Source organism: Anolis sagrei, chromosome 13 (assembly GCF_037176765.1).
Source record: "Anolis sagrei isolate rAnoSag1 chromosome 13, rAnoSag1.mat, whole genome shotgun sequence".
Lineage (NCBI taxonomy): Eukaryota > Metazoa > Chordata > Lepidosauria > Squamata > Dactyloidae > Anolis > Anolis sagrei.
The window spans coordinates 11,668,970-11,688,674 of NC_090033.1; the positions used below are offsets into that span (position 1 = coordinate 11,668,970).

Sequence of the window (19,705 nt, forward strand, 5' to 3'; positions counted from 1 at the left end):
CAAATACTAATGAAGGTGGTCAGTTGAAACATTCACACCTAGCTCCAGCAGAGAAAAGCTCTTTGCCCCACCCCAGCCATTCCACAGATATATAAACCCATTGTCCTAATTCCAACAGACCTCACTACCTCTGAGGATGCTTGCCATAGATGCAGGCGAAATGTCAGGAGAAATGCCTCTAGAACATGGCCCTGTAGCCCGAAAAAACCCCACAAGAACCTAAAAAGAAGACACATTGTACAATCAAACTCATGGCTACACCAGACAATCTGGCCCCATCCTTGCTCACTTACCATGTTCGCAGTTGGGGCCAGTCCTTCCTGAAGGGCAAAGGCAAAACCCTGTCACATGATGGCATGTGGCATTGTGGCTGCAGGAACACACCAGTGTACAGCCAGCTCCATAGTGTCCAGGTGGGCAAGCTAGGAAAAACAACAACAGTGTTATCGACTGCATGGCCGTCATACCAAGCATTGACAACAACAACAACAACAGGAACAAGCACATGCCTCAATAGGAAAGCTAGGAAAAATGACATTTCCAGGATGTAGCTGTCAGCAAGAAGTTTGCAAAAGTAACTTTGTGGTGCGGACACTATCACCTCTCAATTTGTCCCCAAATGGATAGTTCCATCCAGAATATTCTGGGGAAAAAGTTTCCATTTTAAAGCTATAGGGACTATCCCTGGAGATCTCAAAGTTTGTATAAGCAAGACAATGGTACGCCTTGTTTACGGTGTTAATGTCAACACGATAAATACAGAAGTGAGCAACTCTTCAGAATAAGATTATGCACAAGCCTAACCCCTAGTGTAGCCCCCAACTCATCGAAGCCTATTACGATAGACTGCCTGGATAACACCAGAAAATATATGAATTTTTAACTCCGGTTACTAAACAGAATAAACCAAACACAACCACCTAGAATCATAGAATCAAAGAGTTGGAAGAGACCTCATGGGCCATCCAGTCCAACCTCCTGCCAAGAAGCAGGAATATTGCATTCAAATCACCCCTGACAGATGGCCATCCAGCCCCTGTTTAAAAGCTTCCAAAGAAGGAGCCTCCACCACACTCGGGGGCAGAGAGTTCCACTGCTGAACGGCTCTCACAGTCAGGAAGTTCTTCCTCATGTTCAGATGGAATCTCCTCTCTTGTAGTTTGAAGCCAATGTTCCGCATCCTAGTCTCCTAGGAAGCAGAAAACAAGCTTGCTCCCTCCTCCCTGTGGCTTCCTCTCACATATTTATACATGGCTATCATATCTCCTCTCAGCCTTCTCTTCTTCAGGCTAAACATGCCCAGCTCCTTAAGCCGCTCCTCATAGGGCTTGTTCTCCAGACCTTTTATCATTTTAGTCGCTCTCCTCTGGACACATTCCAGCTTGTCAATATCTCTCTTGAACTGTGGTGCCCAGAATTGGACACAACATTCCAGGTGTGGTCTAACCAAGGCGGAATAGAGAATGGGGAGCATGACTTCCCTAGATCTAGACACTAGGCTCCTATTAATGCAGGCCAAAATCCAGGATTGTTATAGACACACATCATGACCTACAGCAGGAGTCCTCAAACTACGGGCCGCGGGCCACTTCCGGCCCACCAAGGGCACTTATCCAGCCCGCGGAGGAGGAGCATGCCCCCCCCCCCCCACACACACAGTGCTCCTCCCTTGGCTGGCTCACGCTATCCGTCAGACTGGATGGGCAGTGTGAGCCAGCCAAGGGCAGCTGCTCCACGCAGACTACTTGTGCGTAAAGCACATCGCGAGGTGCTTTACACGTGAGAAGGCTGTGCGGTGCTGCTCCTCCCTTGGCTGGCTCACGCTATCCATCAGGCCCAATGGGCAGTGTGAGCCAGTCAAGGGTGGCTGCTCCGTGTGGCCTACTTACTGCTCCGCGCAGCCTACTCACATGTAAAGCACCTCGCGAGGTGCTTTATGCACGAGTAGGCTGCGTGGTGCAGCTCCTCCCTTGGCTGGCTCACGTTATCCGTCAGGCCCAATGGGCAGCGTGAGCCAGCCAAAGGCAGCTGCTCCGCACAGTCTACTCGCGCGTAAAGCACCTCGTGAGGTGCTTTATGTGCGAGTAGGCCATGCCGTGCTGCTCCTCCTTTGGCTGGCTCACGCTATCCGTCAGGCCGAATGGGCAGCGTGAGCCAGCCAAAGGCAGGCTGCCCCGGCACTCCATGCAGTCATGCTGGCCCTATGACCTTGGCGGTGTCTATGGACAACGCCGGCTCTTCGACTTAGAAATGCAGATGAGCACCACACCCCAGAGTCAGACACGACTGGACTTCATGTCAGAGGAAAACCTTTAACTAGGAAAATTGTGGAAGATCCAGGGTGGGAGAAAGAACTCTTGTCTGTTGGAGGTAGATATGAATCTTTCAATTGGCCACTTTGATTGCCATTTCATAGCCTGACAGTTTTTAGAGAGAATCCTTTGTTGAGAGGTGATTAGCTGGCCCTGATTGTTTCTTGTCTGGAGTTCCCCTGTGTTTGAGTGTTGTTCTTTATTTACAGTTATAATTTTAGAGGGTTTTTTTTAATACTGGTAGCCAGATTTTGTTCAGACTAGAAATAGGAAGATTTCCCCTTCTCAGCTCCTGGAATTACTGCCTAAAGAGGGCTAGAATGAACCCTTCCACACAGCAAAATATAATATATGTGCAATGTGCATATGAATTTTTTTATTGATTTTTTAAAAAAAACTATAGTCCGGCCCTCCAACGGTCTGAGAGACAGTGAACTGTCCCCCGGTTTAAAAAGTTTGAGGACCCCTGATCTACAGCTACTCACTAGGCTTGGGCGATCCAGTTCGTTAATTTCGTAATTCGTTATTAATTTGTATTTAAATTAGCTTACGATCCAATATCGAGCCATGCAGGAATAGTGTGAGGAGTAATTAAGAATCGAAACAATTTTTTTCCAATTTTCGTAATTATTTCGTAATTATTTTCGTATGTCTGGTGCAAGTTTTACAATCTCGCATTTACCCCACTTCCGGTCCCTTTGCTCTGCTGCTTCCCTCCTCTTTCCTCTTCTTGCCTCACTCTGGGCTGCACTGAGCTACCTTCCTTCCTTCCTTCCTTCCTTCCTTCCTTCCTTCCTTCCTTCCTTCCAGCTGGCAAATCCCACATTCCCCCCTCCCTCCTCTTTCTCCTGGCATCCTTCTTGCCCAAAATTTCTCATTACTTTATTTTTCATACCCTCACTCTATGCCACAGCAATGCGTTGCCAGGTACAGCTAGTATAATATATAATATAATATAATATAATATAATATAATATAATATAATATAATATACAATTATAATATAATATATTATATAATAATAATGTTATAATATAATATATATATATTATATTATATTATATTATTATAATACTATTATATTATAGTATTGTATGTTATATTATATTATTATATTATATATTATATTAAAAAAAGGTAAAGGTAGTCCCCAGTCATGTCTGACTCTGGGGTGTGGTGCTCATCTCCATTTCTAAGCCAAAGAGCCGGCGTTGTCCGTAAACACCTCCAAGGTCATGTGGCCGGCATGACTGCATGGAGCACCGTTACCTTCCCGCCGGAGCGGTACCTATTGATCTACTCACATTTGCATGTTTTCGAACAGCTAGGTTGGCAGAAGCTAGGGCTGACAGCGGAAGCTCATGCCGCTCCCCGGAATCGAACCTGCGACCTTTTGATCAACAAGCTCAGCAGCTCAGTGCTTTAACCCACTGCGCCACCGGGGGCTCCATATATTATATTACTATATTGTTATTATATTATATTATAATTGTATATTATAATATAATATAATACAATATATATAATATAATTTACAATAATATAATATAATAATATTATAATAATATAATATAATATGTATAATATTATAATATAATAAATTATTATATTATATATATTATATTATATTATAATAATAATATATAATATAATATAATATAATATAATATACAATAATATAATATAATAATATTATAATATAATATACAACAATATAATATAATAATATAATAAAAATATAATATAATATAGTTCTTAGTTTTATCACACCAACAGTCAACAACAGAGGGAGAGGGAAGCTTCAGAAGTTCCCCCTGTCCCATTTGGAGGGTTTTTTTAGCATATTGCGCAATTGCGTCCACCATTAACGAATCGATTTATAATTTCGGAAATTTCGGAAATTTCGAAATTTTGAAATCTTAAATTTCGGAAGTCCTCAGCATTTCGAAACGCTAGCGCACCCTAGAAACGAAATGAGTTTAGAACCTATTTTTTTCTTGATCGCCCAAGCCTAATACTCACCACTACTGCAGTCAGCTCCAATGTAGCCAGCTGGGCATTGGCACGTTCCCGTGGTGGTCACACACTGCCCTCCGTTCTTACATTTACACTGCTTCTCACAGTTTGGACCATATCGTCCCAGTGGACATCCTGAGGAAGGAGACGGGAAGATAACAAAGGGTCACAATGAAAACAAGCCAGACAAAATGCTCGACATGTGGCAGTCGAGCATTGTGTCTCCCAACACAGCTCAAATTTAACACAATGGCAGGGGGTTGGACTGGATGTCAGGGGGTTGGACCTGCTATTCCTTTGGTTCCCTTGGCTTTGATTTGCACAACACAACAACAACGAAACACATTCTTGGTTTTTAGAGTCTGGTCACAGAATGGAGACAGCTTTGGTCGCCTTGGTGGATGACAAGGGGAGTGTGTCCCTGATGGTTTCCTTGGATCTCTCAGTGGTTTTCAGTGCCATTGACTATGGTGTCCTTCTGGGTTGGCTGTGTGCTTTGAGATCTCTCTCTGCTTGTACGTCAGGAGAGAAGTAGTGATTGAGCTTTTCCCTCTCTTGAAACCTTAGAAAAATCATAGAATCATAGAATCCTAGAGTTGGAAGAGACCTCATGGGCCATCCAGTCCAACCCCATTCTACCAAGAAGCAGGAAAATTGCATTCAAAGCACCTCTTATTTTTAATTATTTATCTTGTCATCAGCAACCATACCATTGTATTACATTTCTAACAGAACAAAACAAACAGATAAAAAAACACAAATTTTGCAAACTTGGTAGTTGATTAAATGTCCTTTGACCAGTAGCTGGCCCCTTGGAGTGCCTCTGGTGTTGCCGCGAGAAGGTCCTCCATTGTGCATGTGGCAGGGCTCAGGTCGCATTGCAGCAGGTGGTCAGTGGTTGGCTCTTCTCCACACTCGCATGTTGTGGATTCCAATTTGTAGCCCCATTTCTGAAGGTTGGCTCTGCATCTCGTGGTGCCAGAGCGCAGTCTGTTCAGCGCCTTCCAAGTCGCCCAGTCCTCTGTGTGCCCAGGGGGGAGTCTCTCATCTGGTATCACCCACGGATTGAGGTGCTGGGTTTGAGCCTGCCACTTTTGGACTCCTGCTTGCTGAGGTGTTCCAGCGAGTAACTCTGTGGATCTAAGAAAACTATTTCTTGATTTAAGTCGTTGACATGCTGGCTGATACCCAAACAAGGGATGTGCTGGAGATGGTCCTTTCACTATTGGCTGCTACTTCCCGGTGGATGTCAGGTGGTGCAATACCGGCTAAGCAGTGTAATTTCTCCAGTGGTGTAGGGCGCAGACACCCCGTGATAATGTGGCATGTCTCATTAAGAGCCACATCCACTGTTTTAGTGTGGTGAGATGTGTTCCACACTAGGCATGCGTACAGAGGCGGCCCTAGGTAATTTTCAACGGTAAGCAAACAGTATTTTGCCCCCCCCCCCCTGCCCACAACCAATCATTGATATATATTTTCTGTTTGTCGTGGGAGTTCTGTGTGCCATATTTGGTTCAATTCCATCACTGGTGGAGTTCAGAATGCTCTTTGATTGTAGGTGAACTATACATCCCAGTAACTACACTTGCCGCACTTGCTCCCTTGCCTGGCCCGCTTTGGGTCCGGAGGCGTGCCTGAAGACCCCGGCGTGTGAACCAAAAGTCACCTCTTCTCCTGACTTTCTCCTCAGCCATTGGGACCAAGAGAGAGAGAGAGGCAGAGGTGGAGATGCCCACCTTTCCTGAAGGTAGGCGCAAAAACAAAGGAGGGAGCGGAGGTGGGAGATACCTCCAGCCAGAGGGGCTCTGTCTCTCTCTCTCTCTCTCTCTCTCTCTCTCTCTCTCTCGGTCCCAATGGCTGAAGAGAAAGTCAGGAGAAGAGGCGACTTTTGGTGCGAACGCTGGGGTCTTCAGACACGCCTCTGGACCCGAAGCGGGCCAAGCGTGGTGGCTCCGCCCCTTGGCCCACCCGTGGATTGCGGAGAGGAGAGGAGGCGGGTGGAGCACCGGGGGATTGGGAAAGGGAGCCGGTCATGGGGAAGGGATCGAATGCGGAGAATGATTGAGCGCCGGCTCTGCTCATGCACCCGGTGGCCGGGTGGAGCAGAAACAAGAGGGGCTAGGCGAGGGGGTGCTCCTCAAGTGGCAGTCGAGGGGCATTTACAGAGGCGCCTCTGTGCCCCTGGCAAAAAAAGGTGTTCTGCGACCACTTACTTCGCGTAATGGATGAGCCGCCCCTGCATGCGTACTCAGCAGCAGAGTAGCATAGCGCAAGGGCAGATGTCTTCACTGTGTCTGGTTGTGATCCCCAGTACTTCATCTCCAAAGCTAACCTTGAACTATAGATAGGGAAAAACCTCTTTTTCTAACCATAGCAGCTCAGGGTTAGGGTGAAAGGATCCCAGGATATTTTCTACCATTTGGGGAAGAGTTACCTCAGTAACTGAAGAAAAAAGAAAGATCATCTCTATGGTTTCACCAACTGACTGTTTTGTTTGTAACTTTGCCAAGCTGTGCCAAGTCTGCAAGGACTTTGAGAAATAAATATTCTGTTTTGGTGTTCAAAACCTGTAGTGGCCTCAGTTGCTGGAAATCTCAAGCTTCTAAAGAAAGACCCAGACAAAGAGAGAAGCACATCTTAGTTTTATTTTTAGGATCTGGGTGTGACGGCACACCACTACATCTGAGGATGCTTGCCACAGATTCCACAGATATCTAAACCCTTTTTTCCTAGACTTCACAAGCCACCCAAAGTCCCTTCTGGGAGATGGTGATGGGATACAAATAAAATTGTTGCTGTTGTTGTTGTTGTTGTTGTTAGAGTTATTGGGGTTATTTAGGGCAATGATGCAGCAAATTCCATGCAATCGACTACATCAGCTCTAGTTTCGTAGATACGATTTTCTTAGTTTTTTTATGGGTCATGAGTTCGAAGCCAGCTCGGGTCAGAGTGAGTTTCCAACCAAATTTGTGTAGCTTGCTGTTGACCTTTGCAGCCTGAAAGACAGTTGTATCTGTCGAGTACGAAATTTAGGTACCGCTAAGCAGGGAGGTGAATTTAACAAATTTTCGAGGCCATAAAAATCTCCAGCAAGCATGCAAAGAATGAGGAAGTACTTCATCAGTGTTACAAATGGTTGGTGAAGCGACAGCTCCCCTGGTGGCCAGAATACCCTCATGAAAAAAGCTGGAATGTTGAATTGCCTCTGAGTGGCTGTCTATATATGTTGTGTGTCTATGGCATTGAATGTTTGCCATGTATATGGACATTGTAATCCGCCCTAAGTCCCTTGCGGGGTGAGAAGAGCAGAATAGAAATACTGTAAATAAATAAATCTATATAAATAAAATGTAATATTCGTTTGTGGGATTAACAGAACTCAAAAACCACTGGACGAATTGACACCAAACTTGGACACAAGACACTTAACCCAATGTATGCCCTTCACTAAAAAAAAAAATGATTTTGTCATATGGGAGTTGTAGTTGCTGGGATTTATAGTTCACGGTTTGGTGGGCAGTGTCCTTTGGTTTTGGAGTTGTAGTTCACCTATATCCAGAGATCACTGTGGACTAAAACAAGGATGGATCTGGACCAAACTCTACACGAATACTGAATGTGCCCAAATGTGAACACTGGTGGAGTTTGGGGAAAATATAATCTTGACATTTGGGAGTTGTAGTTGCTGGGATGTATAGTTCACCTACAATCAAAGAGCATTCTGAACCCCACCAATGATAGAATTGGACCAAACTTGGCACCCAGTTCTCCCATGACCAACAGAAAATACCAGAAGGGTATTGATGGGCAGTGTCCTTTAGTTTTGGAGTTGTAGTTCACCTACATCCAGAGATCACTGTGGACTCAAACAATGATGGATCTGGACCAAACTCTACACGAATACTCAATATGCCCAAATGTGAACACTGGTGGAGTTTGGGGAAAATATAATCTTGACATTTGGGAGTTGTACTTGCTGGGATGTATAGTTCACCTACAATCAAAGAGCATTCTGAACCCCACCAACGATGGAATTGAACCAAACTTGGCACACAGTTCTCCCATGACCAACAGAAAATACTGCAAGGGTTTGGTGGGCAGTGTCCTTTGTTTTTGGAGTTGTAGTTCACCTACATCCAGGGAGCACTGAGGACCCAAACAATGATGGATTTGAACCAAACTCTACATGAATACTCAATACAACCAAATGTGAACACTGGTGGAGATTGGGGAAAATAGAATCTTGACATTTGGGAGTTGTAGTTGCTGGGATGTATAGTTCACCTACAATCAAAGAGCATTCTGAACCCCACCAACGATAGAATTGGGCCAAACCTCCCACACAGAACCCCCAACACGTGGCAGGGGACGGCTAGTAAATAATAAAATTAGAGGAACCAAAATGTGTATATATTACAACAATGTAACACGATTTTTGCACTGTGAAAGTCTATCAAGATCTAGAAACATCTGGAATGCCTCATGCAGTCTCACTATACAGTATTTCAAACCTTTCTCCGTAACCATTGCCTCTGATACTCGAAGCCCTCCACTGCTCATATGAATATCTCACACAATGCAATAGTGTTGGATCCACAACTCACTCTGCCGGCAATTGCTGCCGTGGAATCCTGGTGCACAGATACACTCCCCGGTCACTGGGTGGCAGTCGTGATTCACTCCTGCGCACTGACAGATCCGTGCACAGTTGAGTCCGAAGGTCCCAGGCAGACAGGCTAGGTGGGAAGAAGACGGCAAGTTGGTTGAACTGGGGAGATTTGGACCCATAACACAACAAAACTATGTGGCATACACATTCCATAGAAGCATAGAACAGACCCCCAAGGGCCATCCAGTCTAACCCCATTTTGCCTTGGCTGGGGTGTCCACTTACACAGACAAGCTCCTGCTTCCACAAACAGCTATGACCAACAAAAAATACTGGAGGTCTTTGGGAGGATTAATGGAAGTTGTAGTTCACCTACATCCAGGGCATATTATGAACCCAAGCAATGATGGATCTAAGAGCACTCTGAACTCCACCAATAATGGAATTGGACCAAACTTGGGACACAGAGCCACCATGACCAGCAAAAAATCCTGAAGGTCTTCAAGGGAAATTCGCCTTGATTTGGGAGAGTTGTAGTTCACCTACATCCAGGGCATATTATGAACCCAAACAATGATGGATCTAAGAGCACTCTGAACTCCACCAATGATGGAATTGGACCAAACTTGGGACACAAAGCCACCATGACCTGCAAAAAATCCTGGAGGTCGTCAAGGGAAATTCGCCTTGATTTGGGAGAGTTGTAGTTCACCTACATCCAGGGCATATTATGAACCCAAACAATGATGGATCTAAGAGCACTCTGAACTCCACCAATTATGGAATTGGACCAAACTTGGGACACAGAGCCACCATGAACAGCAAAAAAATCCTGGAGGTCTTCGGGGGAAATTCACCTTGATTTGGGAGAGTTGTAGTTCACCTACATCCAGGGCATATTATGAACCCAAACAATGATGGATCTAAGAGCACTCTGAACTCCGCCAATGATGGAATTGGACCAAACTTGGCACACAGAGCCACCATGACCAGCAAAAAATACTGGAGGTCTTCAAGGGAAATTCGCCTTGATTTGAGAGAGTTGTAGTTCACCTACATCCAGGGCATATTATGAACCCAAGCAATGATGGATCTAAGAGCACTCTGAACTCCACCAATGATGGAATTGGACCAAACTTGGGACACAAAGCCACCATGACCTGCAAAAAATCCTGGAGGTCGTCAAGGGAAATTCGCCTTGATTTGGGAGAGTTGTAGTTCACCTACATCCAGGGCATATTATGAACCCAAACAATGATGGATCTAAGAGCACTCTGAACTCCACCAATGATGGAATTGGACCAAACTTGGGACACAGAGCCACCATGACCAGCAAAAAAATCCTGGAGGTCTTCAAGGGAAATTCGCCTTGATTTGGGAGAGTTGTAGTTCACCTACATCCAGGGCATATTATGAACCCAAACAATGATGGATCTAAGAGCACTCTGAACTCCACCAATGATGGAATTGGACCAAACTTGGCACACAGAGCCACCATGACCAGCAAAAAATACTGGAGGTCTTCAAGGGAAATTCGCCTTGATTTGGGAGAGTTGTAGTTCACCTACATCCAGGGCATATTATGAACCCAAACAATGATGGATCTAAGAGCACTCTGAACTCCACCAATGATGGAATTGGACCAAACTTGGGACACAGAGCCAGCAATAAATCCTGGAGGTCTTTGGGAGGATTAATGGAAGTTGTAGTTCACCTACATCCAGGGCATATTTTGAACCCAAACAATGATGGATCTAAGAGCACTCTGAACTCCACCGATGATGGAATTGGACCAAACTTGGGACACAGAGCCAGCAAAAAATCCTGGAGGTCTTTGGGAGGATTAATGGAAGTTGTAGTTCACCTACATCCAGGGCATATTATGAACCCAAACAATGATGGATCTAAGAGCACTCTGAACTCCACCAATGATGGAATTGGACCAAACTTGGGACACAGAGCCACCCTGACCAGCTAAAAATCCTGGTGGTCTTCGGGGAAAATTCACCTTGATTTGGGAGAGTTGTAGTTCACCTACATCCAGGGCATATTATGAACCCAAACAATGATGGATCTGGGCCAAACTTGGCATGCATACCCGATATGCCCAAATTTGAAGACTGGTGGGTTTTGAGGGGTATTTCCTTGGACATTATGGAGTTGTAGGTACTGGGATTTATAGTTCACGTGCAATCTAAGAGTACTCTGAACTCCACCAAAGTTGGAATTCGACCAAACTTGGGACACAGAGCCACCATGACCAGCAAAAAATCCTGGAGGTCTTCAGGGGAAATTCACTTTGATTTGGGGGAGTTGTAGCTCACCTATATCCAGAGAGCAGTGTGTACACAAACACCAATGGATTTGGACCTGAAATGCTGGCACACAGAGCCCCCATGACCTTGATTTGGGGGAGTTGTAGTTCATGTACATCCAGAGAGCACTGTGAACACAAACACCAAGGGATTTGGACCTGATATGCTGGCACGTAGAGCCCCCCATAACCTTGATTTGGGGGAGTTGTAGTTCACCTACATCCAGAGAGCACTGTGAACACAAACACCAGTGGATTTGGACCTGAAATGCTGGCACACAGAGTCCCCATGACCTTGATTTGGGGGAGTTGTAGTTCACCTATATCCAGAGAGCACTGTGAACACAAACACCAATGGATTTGGACCCGATATGCTGGCACACAGAACCCCCATGACCTTGATTTGGGAGAGTTGTAGTTCACCTATATCCAGAGAGTGTTGTGAATCTAGACACTGATGGATCTGGACCACACTTGGCACACATACCTGATATGCCAAAATTTGATTACTGGAGGAGTTTGGGGAGAACTGGCCTTCCTTTCTGGGAGTTGTAGTTCACCCACAACCAGAGAAACTTTGACCTCCACTAATGATGGACTTGGACCAAACTTGGTACACAGAAGCCCCATGACTAACTCAACCTATTGAAGGGATTTGAGAGCAAAATGGATGGATGGTATCCCTGAAGTGACTGGATTGACCTTGAAGGAGCTGGGGGTGATGACGACGAACAGGGAGCTCTGGCGTGGGCTGGTCCATGAAGTCACGAAGAGTCGGAAACGACTGAACGAATGAACAACAACAAACTTCATAATTGTAATTTTGCTCCTGTTATGAATCGTAATGTAAGTATCTGATATGCAGGATGTGTTTTCATTCACTGGACCAAATCTGGCACAAATACCCGATAAACCCACATTTGAATACTGGTGGGGTTGGAAAAGGGAATAATTTTATCATTTCGGAGTTGTAGTTGCTGGGATTTATAGATCACCTACAATCAAAGAGCATTCTGGATTCCACCAATGATAGAATTGAACCAATCATGGCACACAGAACTTCCATGACCAACAAAAAATACTGGAAGGGCATTGACCTTGAATTTTGGAGTTGTAGTTCACCTACATCCAGAGGACTCAAAACAATCATGGATCTGGACCAAACTTGGCACAAATACTCAACATGCCCAAATGTGAACACTGGTGGAGTTTGGGGAAAATAATAGACCTTGACATTTGTACTTGCTGGGATTTATAGTTCACCTACAATCTAAAAGCATTCTGAACCTCACCAATGATAGAATTGGGCCGAGCTTCCCACACAGAAACCTCATGACCAACAGAAAACACTATGTTTTCCGATGGTCTTTGGTGACCCCTCTAACACCCCCTCATGACCTCCCTAAGGGAGGCCCCCAGATTGAGAAATGCCACTTTAACATATTTGTCCGTGCTCTTTAGTTTTTACCAATGTGGGTGTACAGGAGTTGATTATAAATTGTATGATTTTAACTGTATTTGTGTTTAGATTGGCTGCAGTAATGCTGGAGCGGCCTAAGTCAGAGGAGTCCTCCATGTGCGTTGCCATGGAGACCGATGCAGGAGAGAGGGAAGTGGGAGGAGCTTAGAGGGGAGAGTTTGAAAAAAACGACAGTTAAAAATCAGTTAGGGTTTAGGTTTAGAGGAGTGAGCAGTCAGGAGTTAGGTTCAGAGGAGTGAGGAGTTAGGAGTTGGGAGAGAAGGAAAGGAAAGGTGACGGAGTGACTTGTGAAGCAAAACTTTGAGGCTTTGAAAAGCTGGGTTTGGCTACTGGAAGTTTCTCAGGCTAGTGCAGCCGAATGGTGAAACATAGCTGGTATTCTTTTAGTCTAAGGAGAGGCTAAAGAATAGTTTACTTAGTATTTGATCTAGGGAGGATCAACTAAGGGAAACATCCCTGTATGGAAACTTTGTCTGAAACAAGTGCTCTACGTCAGAAAGATACTGTGTTACTAGAAAGAATGAACTGTTAAAGTTACAAGTATTATTCCAAGTGCAACAAGGAAAAGTTACGTCTTGCAACCACACGCTGTGTACTTAATAAAATTGTTAACTTTTATTTGAAGATTGCCTCAGCTCCGTCTATTCTGTGTACCAAGTGCCATTTCTCACAATATTACAACTTTCCTCACGTGGTGGCAGAAACGTAGGGAAAAGTAACCAAATAAATCTACATTCTTCTCTCCAGTCACGCTACAGTATATACAGTGTAATTACTACTAAGTTATTACTTTCTTAATAAAGGAGGAGGTGCAATTGAACAGCCTCACTTCTAACTTGATGGTAAATTTGGTTCCTAATCGGCAACCTCCATTGCAAATCGGCTAAGTCTTTTTAAAATTGGGAACTGGGGTAAAATCTCCTGAATACTGGTTCCTTTCAAATTGGTGGCAACAATAAATCATCCCTCAGCTCCCCTTCTTCTTTTCAGTGGGTTTCCAGATGTTCTGGAACAACAACTCCCATCACTTTTGATGACACTATTTAGCATTATTTTTGTTCCTGGGTTATAAATGTAATTTCCTAATTCCATCATTTAAAAATGGGGAAAGTTTATGAGGAGGGACATCCTGCAGGAGATTTGGCTGTAGTTTTTCAATAAATATCCCGTCGAGTCTCAAACAATTCATCCTAGTTTGTGGCGGCCACCAAAATGAAGTTTCTGAAGTAGAACAACTACTTCCAAACAATTACACAGGAAATAACACATTTAAACCAGGAATATAAATGTTTTCTAATGGGTTCGACACCACTTCACTGGAGTCCTTTCCGTGCCGGGACTTACTCTGTTCGCATCCATGGCCAGAGAATCCGGGAGGGCAGCCGCATTCGCCCGTGATGTGGTTGCAAGGTGTTCCGGGAGGGCAGTCGCAGATGGCAGTGCAGTCCTTCCCAAAGGTCCCAGGCAGGCAGGCTGTCAGGAAGAGAACGGAAAAGGAAATTTGAAGACTTAGCCTGGATGAAGCGCAACCATGCCTTTCTCCCTTAAGACAGAGTTTTAATGTGACGGGGTTCGGAGTAGTGGGTTCAAATTATGGGAAAGGACATTAGGAGGTAGTATGTTAAACCACTCCTTCGGTGAGTTCTTCCTAATGTCCTTTTCTGTAATTTGAACCCACTGCTCCAAACTCCATCACATTCCTTACTTTCAAAGTAAAGACTGCACAATTAAACAGGAATAACACTTTCAAATCAGGAGCAGAACTGTTTTGTTTTTTTCCAAATTGTGTTGTCTATAAAAACGTAATGTTTGTTTGTGGGATTAACAGAACTCAAAAACCAGTGGGCCAATTGACACCAAATTTGAACAGCATACACCTAACAACCCAATGTATGTCCATCGCTCAAACATTTTTGATTTTGTCATTTGGGAGTTGTAGTTGCTGGGATTTATAGTTCACCTACAATCAAAGAGCATTCTGAACTCCACCAATGATGGAATTGAACCAAACGTAGCATACAGGACTCCCATGACAGAAAACACTAGAAGGGTTTGATGGGCATTGACCTTGAGTTTGGGAGTTGTAGTTCACCTACATCCAGAAAGCACTGTGGACTTAAACAATTATGGATCTGGACCAAATTTGGCACAAATATTCCATATGCCCAAGTATGAACACAGATAGAGTTTGGGGAAAATAGACCTTGACATTGGGGAGTTGTGGTTACTGGGATTTATAGTTCACCTACAATCAAAGAGCATTCTGAGCCCCACCAATGATGGAATTGAACCAAACTTGGCACACAGAACTCCCATGACCAACGGAAAATACGAGGGGTATTTTTTAAGTAAGATCCGTTTGAGCATAAGTACACAACGAAAGTTTATTTCAAAAAAGTAAATTTATTTTCAGAAAGTACATACTTCACTCTATTTTTCGACATAGTTGCCAAGTTTGTTCAAACACTTATCATACCTCTGAACCAATTTTAAAATACCCTTGCTGCCTGCTGAAGCCACCAAATCGTCTGTAATCAAAGAAGGGTGACTGGAGCAGTCCTCATCATGGACGTTGTCACGGCCATCTTTGAATTGTCGTACCAACTTACGCACTTTGCTTTCACTCATAACAGTATCACCGTACACTTCACAAATCTGTCGATGAATTTCTGCAGCAGGCAGGTTCCTTGCTGACAAAAACCGTATCACTGAGCGAACCTCACATGCGGAGGGTGAGTTGATAGTCTTAAACATTTTTAAAACACAGAACAGAACCGTACAGGTTAGCTCAGGAACAACTGAGCACAGTTGTTCCCAAGGCATGCCGGTACACGACACACATGCTTGTTGCAGTATGCGCGTGAACTACTAGTGTCTACAACAAAACGGACCTTACTTAAAAAATACCTGTGACGATGTGTAAATTTTATTCCTTTGGTTATGTGTAATTTAAATAATGGTTTAAGGATGGTAAGTATGTAGGATTGTGTTTTGTTGGAGATGGTGGCTTGGCGTTGGCTGAGTTGCCATAGCAACAGGGGCGGAGCCAACTGCCTCTTCATGGGGCAGCTGTTTTTGGAAGTCAGTCAGTAAGCCGGTGAGCTACTGGGTAGACTGAGTCCCTGGGTGGAGATTCAGGGAATGTGTCTGTAGCCGGTGTGCTATAGGGAATTCTGTTAAATAAGCCTTTTATTTATTTATTTATTTATTTACTACACTTGTAGACTGCCGTTCTCAGCCCTAGGGCGACTCACGGCGGTGTACAACATGTAAAAACAGGTACAATTTACAACATAAGCAATATCACAACAACATTAAACAACATCACTATCAATAATACAATTACACTAAATCATTTGCGACGTCTCATTGTTGAATCACAATCCAAATCTCGTTATCCATGTTCCGTTCCAATCGTCATTGCCAGTTATTGCAGCACTTACTCAAACGCCTTCTCAAACAACCACGTCTTTAGTCTCTTGCGGAATGACATAGGGGGGGGGCGCCAGTCTGATGTCCACAGGGAGGGTGTTCCACAGCCGGGGGGCCACCACCGAGAAGGCCCTATCCCTCGTCCCCACCAGGCGTGCCTGTGAGGCAGGCGGGATCGAGAGAAGGGCCTCCCCGGACGATCTCAAAGTCCTCGTGGGCTCATAGGCCGAGATGCGGTCAGACAGGTATTTTGGGCCGGAACCGTTTAGGGCTTTGTAGGCCAACACCAGCACCTTGAATTGGGCCCGGTAGCAAATCAGCAGCCAGTGGAGCTGGTACAACAAGGGCGTTGTATGCTCCCTGCGTCCCGCTCCTGTTAGTAACATGGCTGCTGCGCACTGGACTAGATGGAGCTTCCGGGCCGTCTTCAAGGGCAGCCCCACGTAGAGAGCGTTGCAGTAGTCAAGGCGGGATGTGACCAGAGCGTGAACTACTTTTAGCTTATTTGTTATATTAGGACAGGTGTCCAGAAGGGTTACATCTGCTTATAGAAACGTCTTGAAGTCTGTGCCTGAGATTACTCATGAAACCTTACTAATGTAACCAATCAAGATTTGTGCCTCTTGTGAAGAAACAGTTAAACATGTTATACTCCTGTTAAAATAAACTTGTTCCTGTTTTCCTCAAGCCTTGCCTGATACAGTTTCTCTCAAGGCAAACAGCCTGCATGGGAAGTGGAGTCACGCCGGGGACAGTAAACGCTGCGCTATCAGATGAATAACGCCTTCTGTAATTAATAGTCCCTTTATAAAATAGCTCCTAATCTGATATTGATCGTTGCCCAGCTTTCCTCACACATTTGGTGGCAGTAAGCTTTAACCACGCTCCTTCACAAATTGGTGGCATTCGGTGGCATTAAAACGGCCTTCTTCACAATTGGTGGCAGCGGTGGGATTAAAACGGTCATCTTCACAAGAGGCACAAACCTTGATGGTTACATTAGAAAGGTTTCATGAGTAATCTCAGGCACAGACTTCAAAACGTTTCAATACCCCTCGTACTTAAGGCCATCCAGTACAACTCCCTTCACCAGGGCAAGAAAACATAAACAAAGCTCTCCTGACAAAGAGCCACCCAGTCTAAGATATAGATAGATATGATTCACACAGAGAGATATATAGTATCATAGATTTGAAAGGGACCCCTAAAGAAGGACAATAATATGTTCCATGTTCCAAAGCAGGCAAACCAGGCAATCTCTACATGAACACTGACAAAGAAACAACAAGAAGTATCCACAAGCAGAAAGACATTACATATATATTAGAAACCAACACTTTCTCATTAATTTACTTTCGAGATCACTAGACTGGGCCACGGCAACGCATGGCAGGGGATGGCTAGTATTTTATAATAATTATCAGCTACTATCTGTCAGCAGCATATGATACCGTAAATCATCACCTTCTCCTGAGAAAAATTGATAATATCACAAAGGACTGCCACCTCACTCGCTTCATAGGAAATCTACTACAAAACAGGAGCTTTTTTGTTGAGTTTCTGAGACAGAGAAGCAGACGGCGGAAACAGAAGAACGGCCTGCCTCAGGGGATCATGCTTGCACCATCCATGTTTAACATTTATACAAATGATCAGCCACTGCCAGAAGGGACAGAGAGTTTCATCTATGCTGATGATCATGCCATCACCACTCAAGTAGGGAGCTTTGAAATAGTTGAACAGAAGCTCTCTGAAGCTTTAGTGGCTCTTACTGCCTATTACAGGGAAATCAGTTCATCCATCTAAAATACAGATGTGTGATTTCACTGTCACTCCTCCCCACCTGCTATTTCACTGTCACTCCTCCCCACTCCTCCCCATCTGTCACTCCTCCCCACCTGCTACTAAGGAGGCTGTCGAGGTCCTGAACCAGTGCCTGGCCGCTGTAATGGTCTGGATGAGGGCGAACAAACTGAAATTAAATCCAGACAAGACAGAGGTACTCCTGGTCAGTCGCAAGGCCGAGCAGGGTAAAGGGTTACAGCCTGTGCTGGATGGGGTCGCACTCCCCTTGAAGGCGCAGGTTCGCAACTTGGGTGTGATCCTGGATTCATCGTTGAGCCTAGATCCCCAGGTTTCAGCGGTGACCAGGGGAGCATTTGCACAGCTTAGGCTCGTGCGCCAGCTGCGCCCGTACCTTGGGAAGTCTGACTTGGCCACGGTGGTACACGCTCTGGTCACATCCCGCCTTGGCTACTGCAACGCTCTCTACGTGGGGCTGCCCTTGAAGACGGCCCGGAAGCTTCAGCTAGTCCAGCGCGCGGCAGCCATGCTACTAACAGGAGCGGGACGCAGGGAGCATACAACGCCCTTGTTGTTCCAGCTCCACTGGCTGCCGATTTGCTACCGGGCCCAATTTAAGGTGCTGGTGTTATCCTACAAAGCCCTAAACGGTTCCGGCCCAAAATACCTTTCGGACCGCATCTCGGCCTATGAGCCCACGAGGGCCTTGAGATCGTCTGGGGAGGCCCTTCTCTCGATCCCGCCTGCCTCACAGGCACGTCTGGCGGGGACGAGAGAGAGGGCCTTCTCGGTGGCGGCCCCCCAGCTGTGGAACACCCTCCCTGTTGACATCAGACAGGCGCCCTCCCTTATGTCCTTCCGTAAGAGCCTAAAGACATGGCTATTTGAGAAGGCATTTAACTGAGTGCTACACTAACTGGTAATGACAACTGGAACGGAATATGGATTACGAGATTGGTTATGATTCTACGATAAGACGGAGCGGATTATTTTAGTGTAATTATATGATTGTGTATTAGTGATATGTTGGTTTTTTCGTTATGGCTTTATTGTAAATTGTCTTTTATATGTTGTACACCGCCGTGAGTCGCCCTAGGGCTGAGAACGGCGGTCAACAAATGCAGCAAATAAATAAATAAATAATTAAGAACAAGTATCCCGAGTCCTGAGGATTATTTGATAAGGAATCCCACTGGAGCATTGCAGCACACCAAAACACCTGGGAGTCACTTTGGACTGTGCACTGACTTACAAGAAGCACTGTTTGAGAATCAAACAAAAAGTGGGTGCAAGAAATAACATCATATGAAAGCCGACTGGCACAACCTGGGGATCACAACTAGACATAGTGAAGACACCTGCCCTTGAGCTTTGCTTCTCTACCGCTGAATTCGTACACCCAGTGTGGAATACATTTCACCATGTTAAAACAGTGGATGTGGCTCTTAATGAGACATGCCGGATTATTACAAGATGTCTATTGTACCAACTGATATCCTCCAGGAAGTAGCAGCCAGTAATGAAAGGACCAAGGCAGTGACATCTCCGGCCCATCCTCTGTTTGGGTGTAGAAGAGCAAACCACAGACCACTGACTACAATGCATTCTGAGCCCTGCCACATGCACAATGGAGGACACAGAAACACCAGAGGTACACCAGTGGCCAGCTTCTGGTCAAAGGACATTTAGCATAATGCCAAGTTTTTAACTTTGTTTGTGGTTTTTTAAATACACTA

General features: G+C 45.0%; 1 protein-coding gene across 4 annotated transcripts in view; it reads right to left on the bottom strand.

The window, feature by feature from the left end:
* The window catches only part of MEGF6 (multiple EGF like domains 6), a 232,694-nt gene that overhangs the window by 19,760 nt on the left and 193,229 nt on the right, over positions 1-19,705 (bottom strand). For all 4 annotated transcript variants that reach the window (XM_067472777.1, XM_067472776.1, XM_067472775.1 and 1 more), the window contains 4 exons: positions 14,079-14,207; positions 8,936-9,067; positions 4,335-4,463; positions 294-422 (listed from right to left, as the gene is read on the bottom strand). In XM_067472777.1, coding sequence (XP_067328878.1) covers positions 294-422; positions 4,335-4,463; positions 8,936-9,067; positions 14,079-14,207 — 519 coding nt within the window. The remainder of the gene's footprint in view (positions 1-293; positions 423-4,334; positions 4,464-8,935; positions 9,068-14,078; positions 14,208-19,705) is intronic.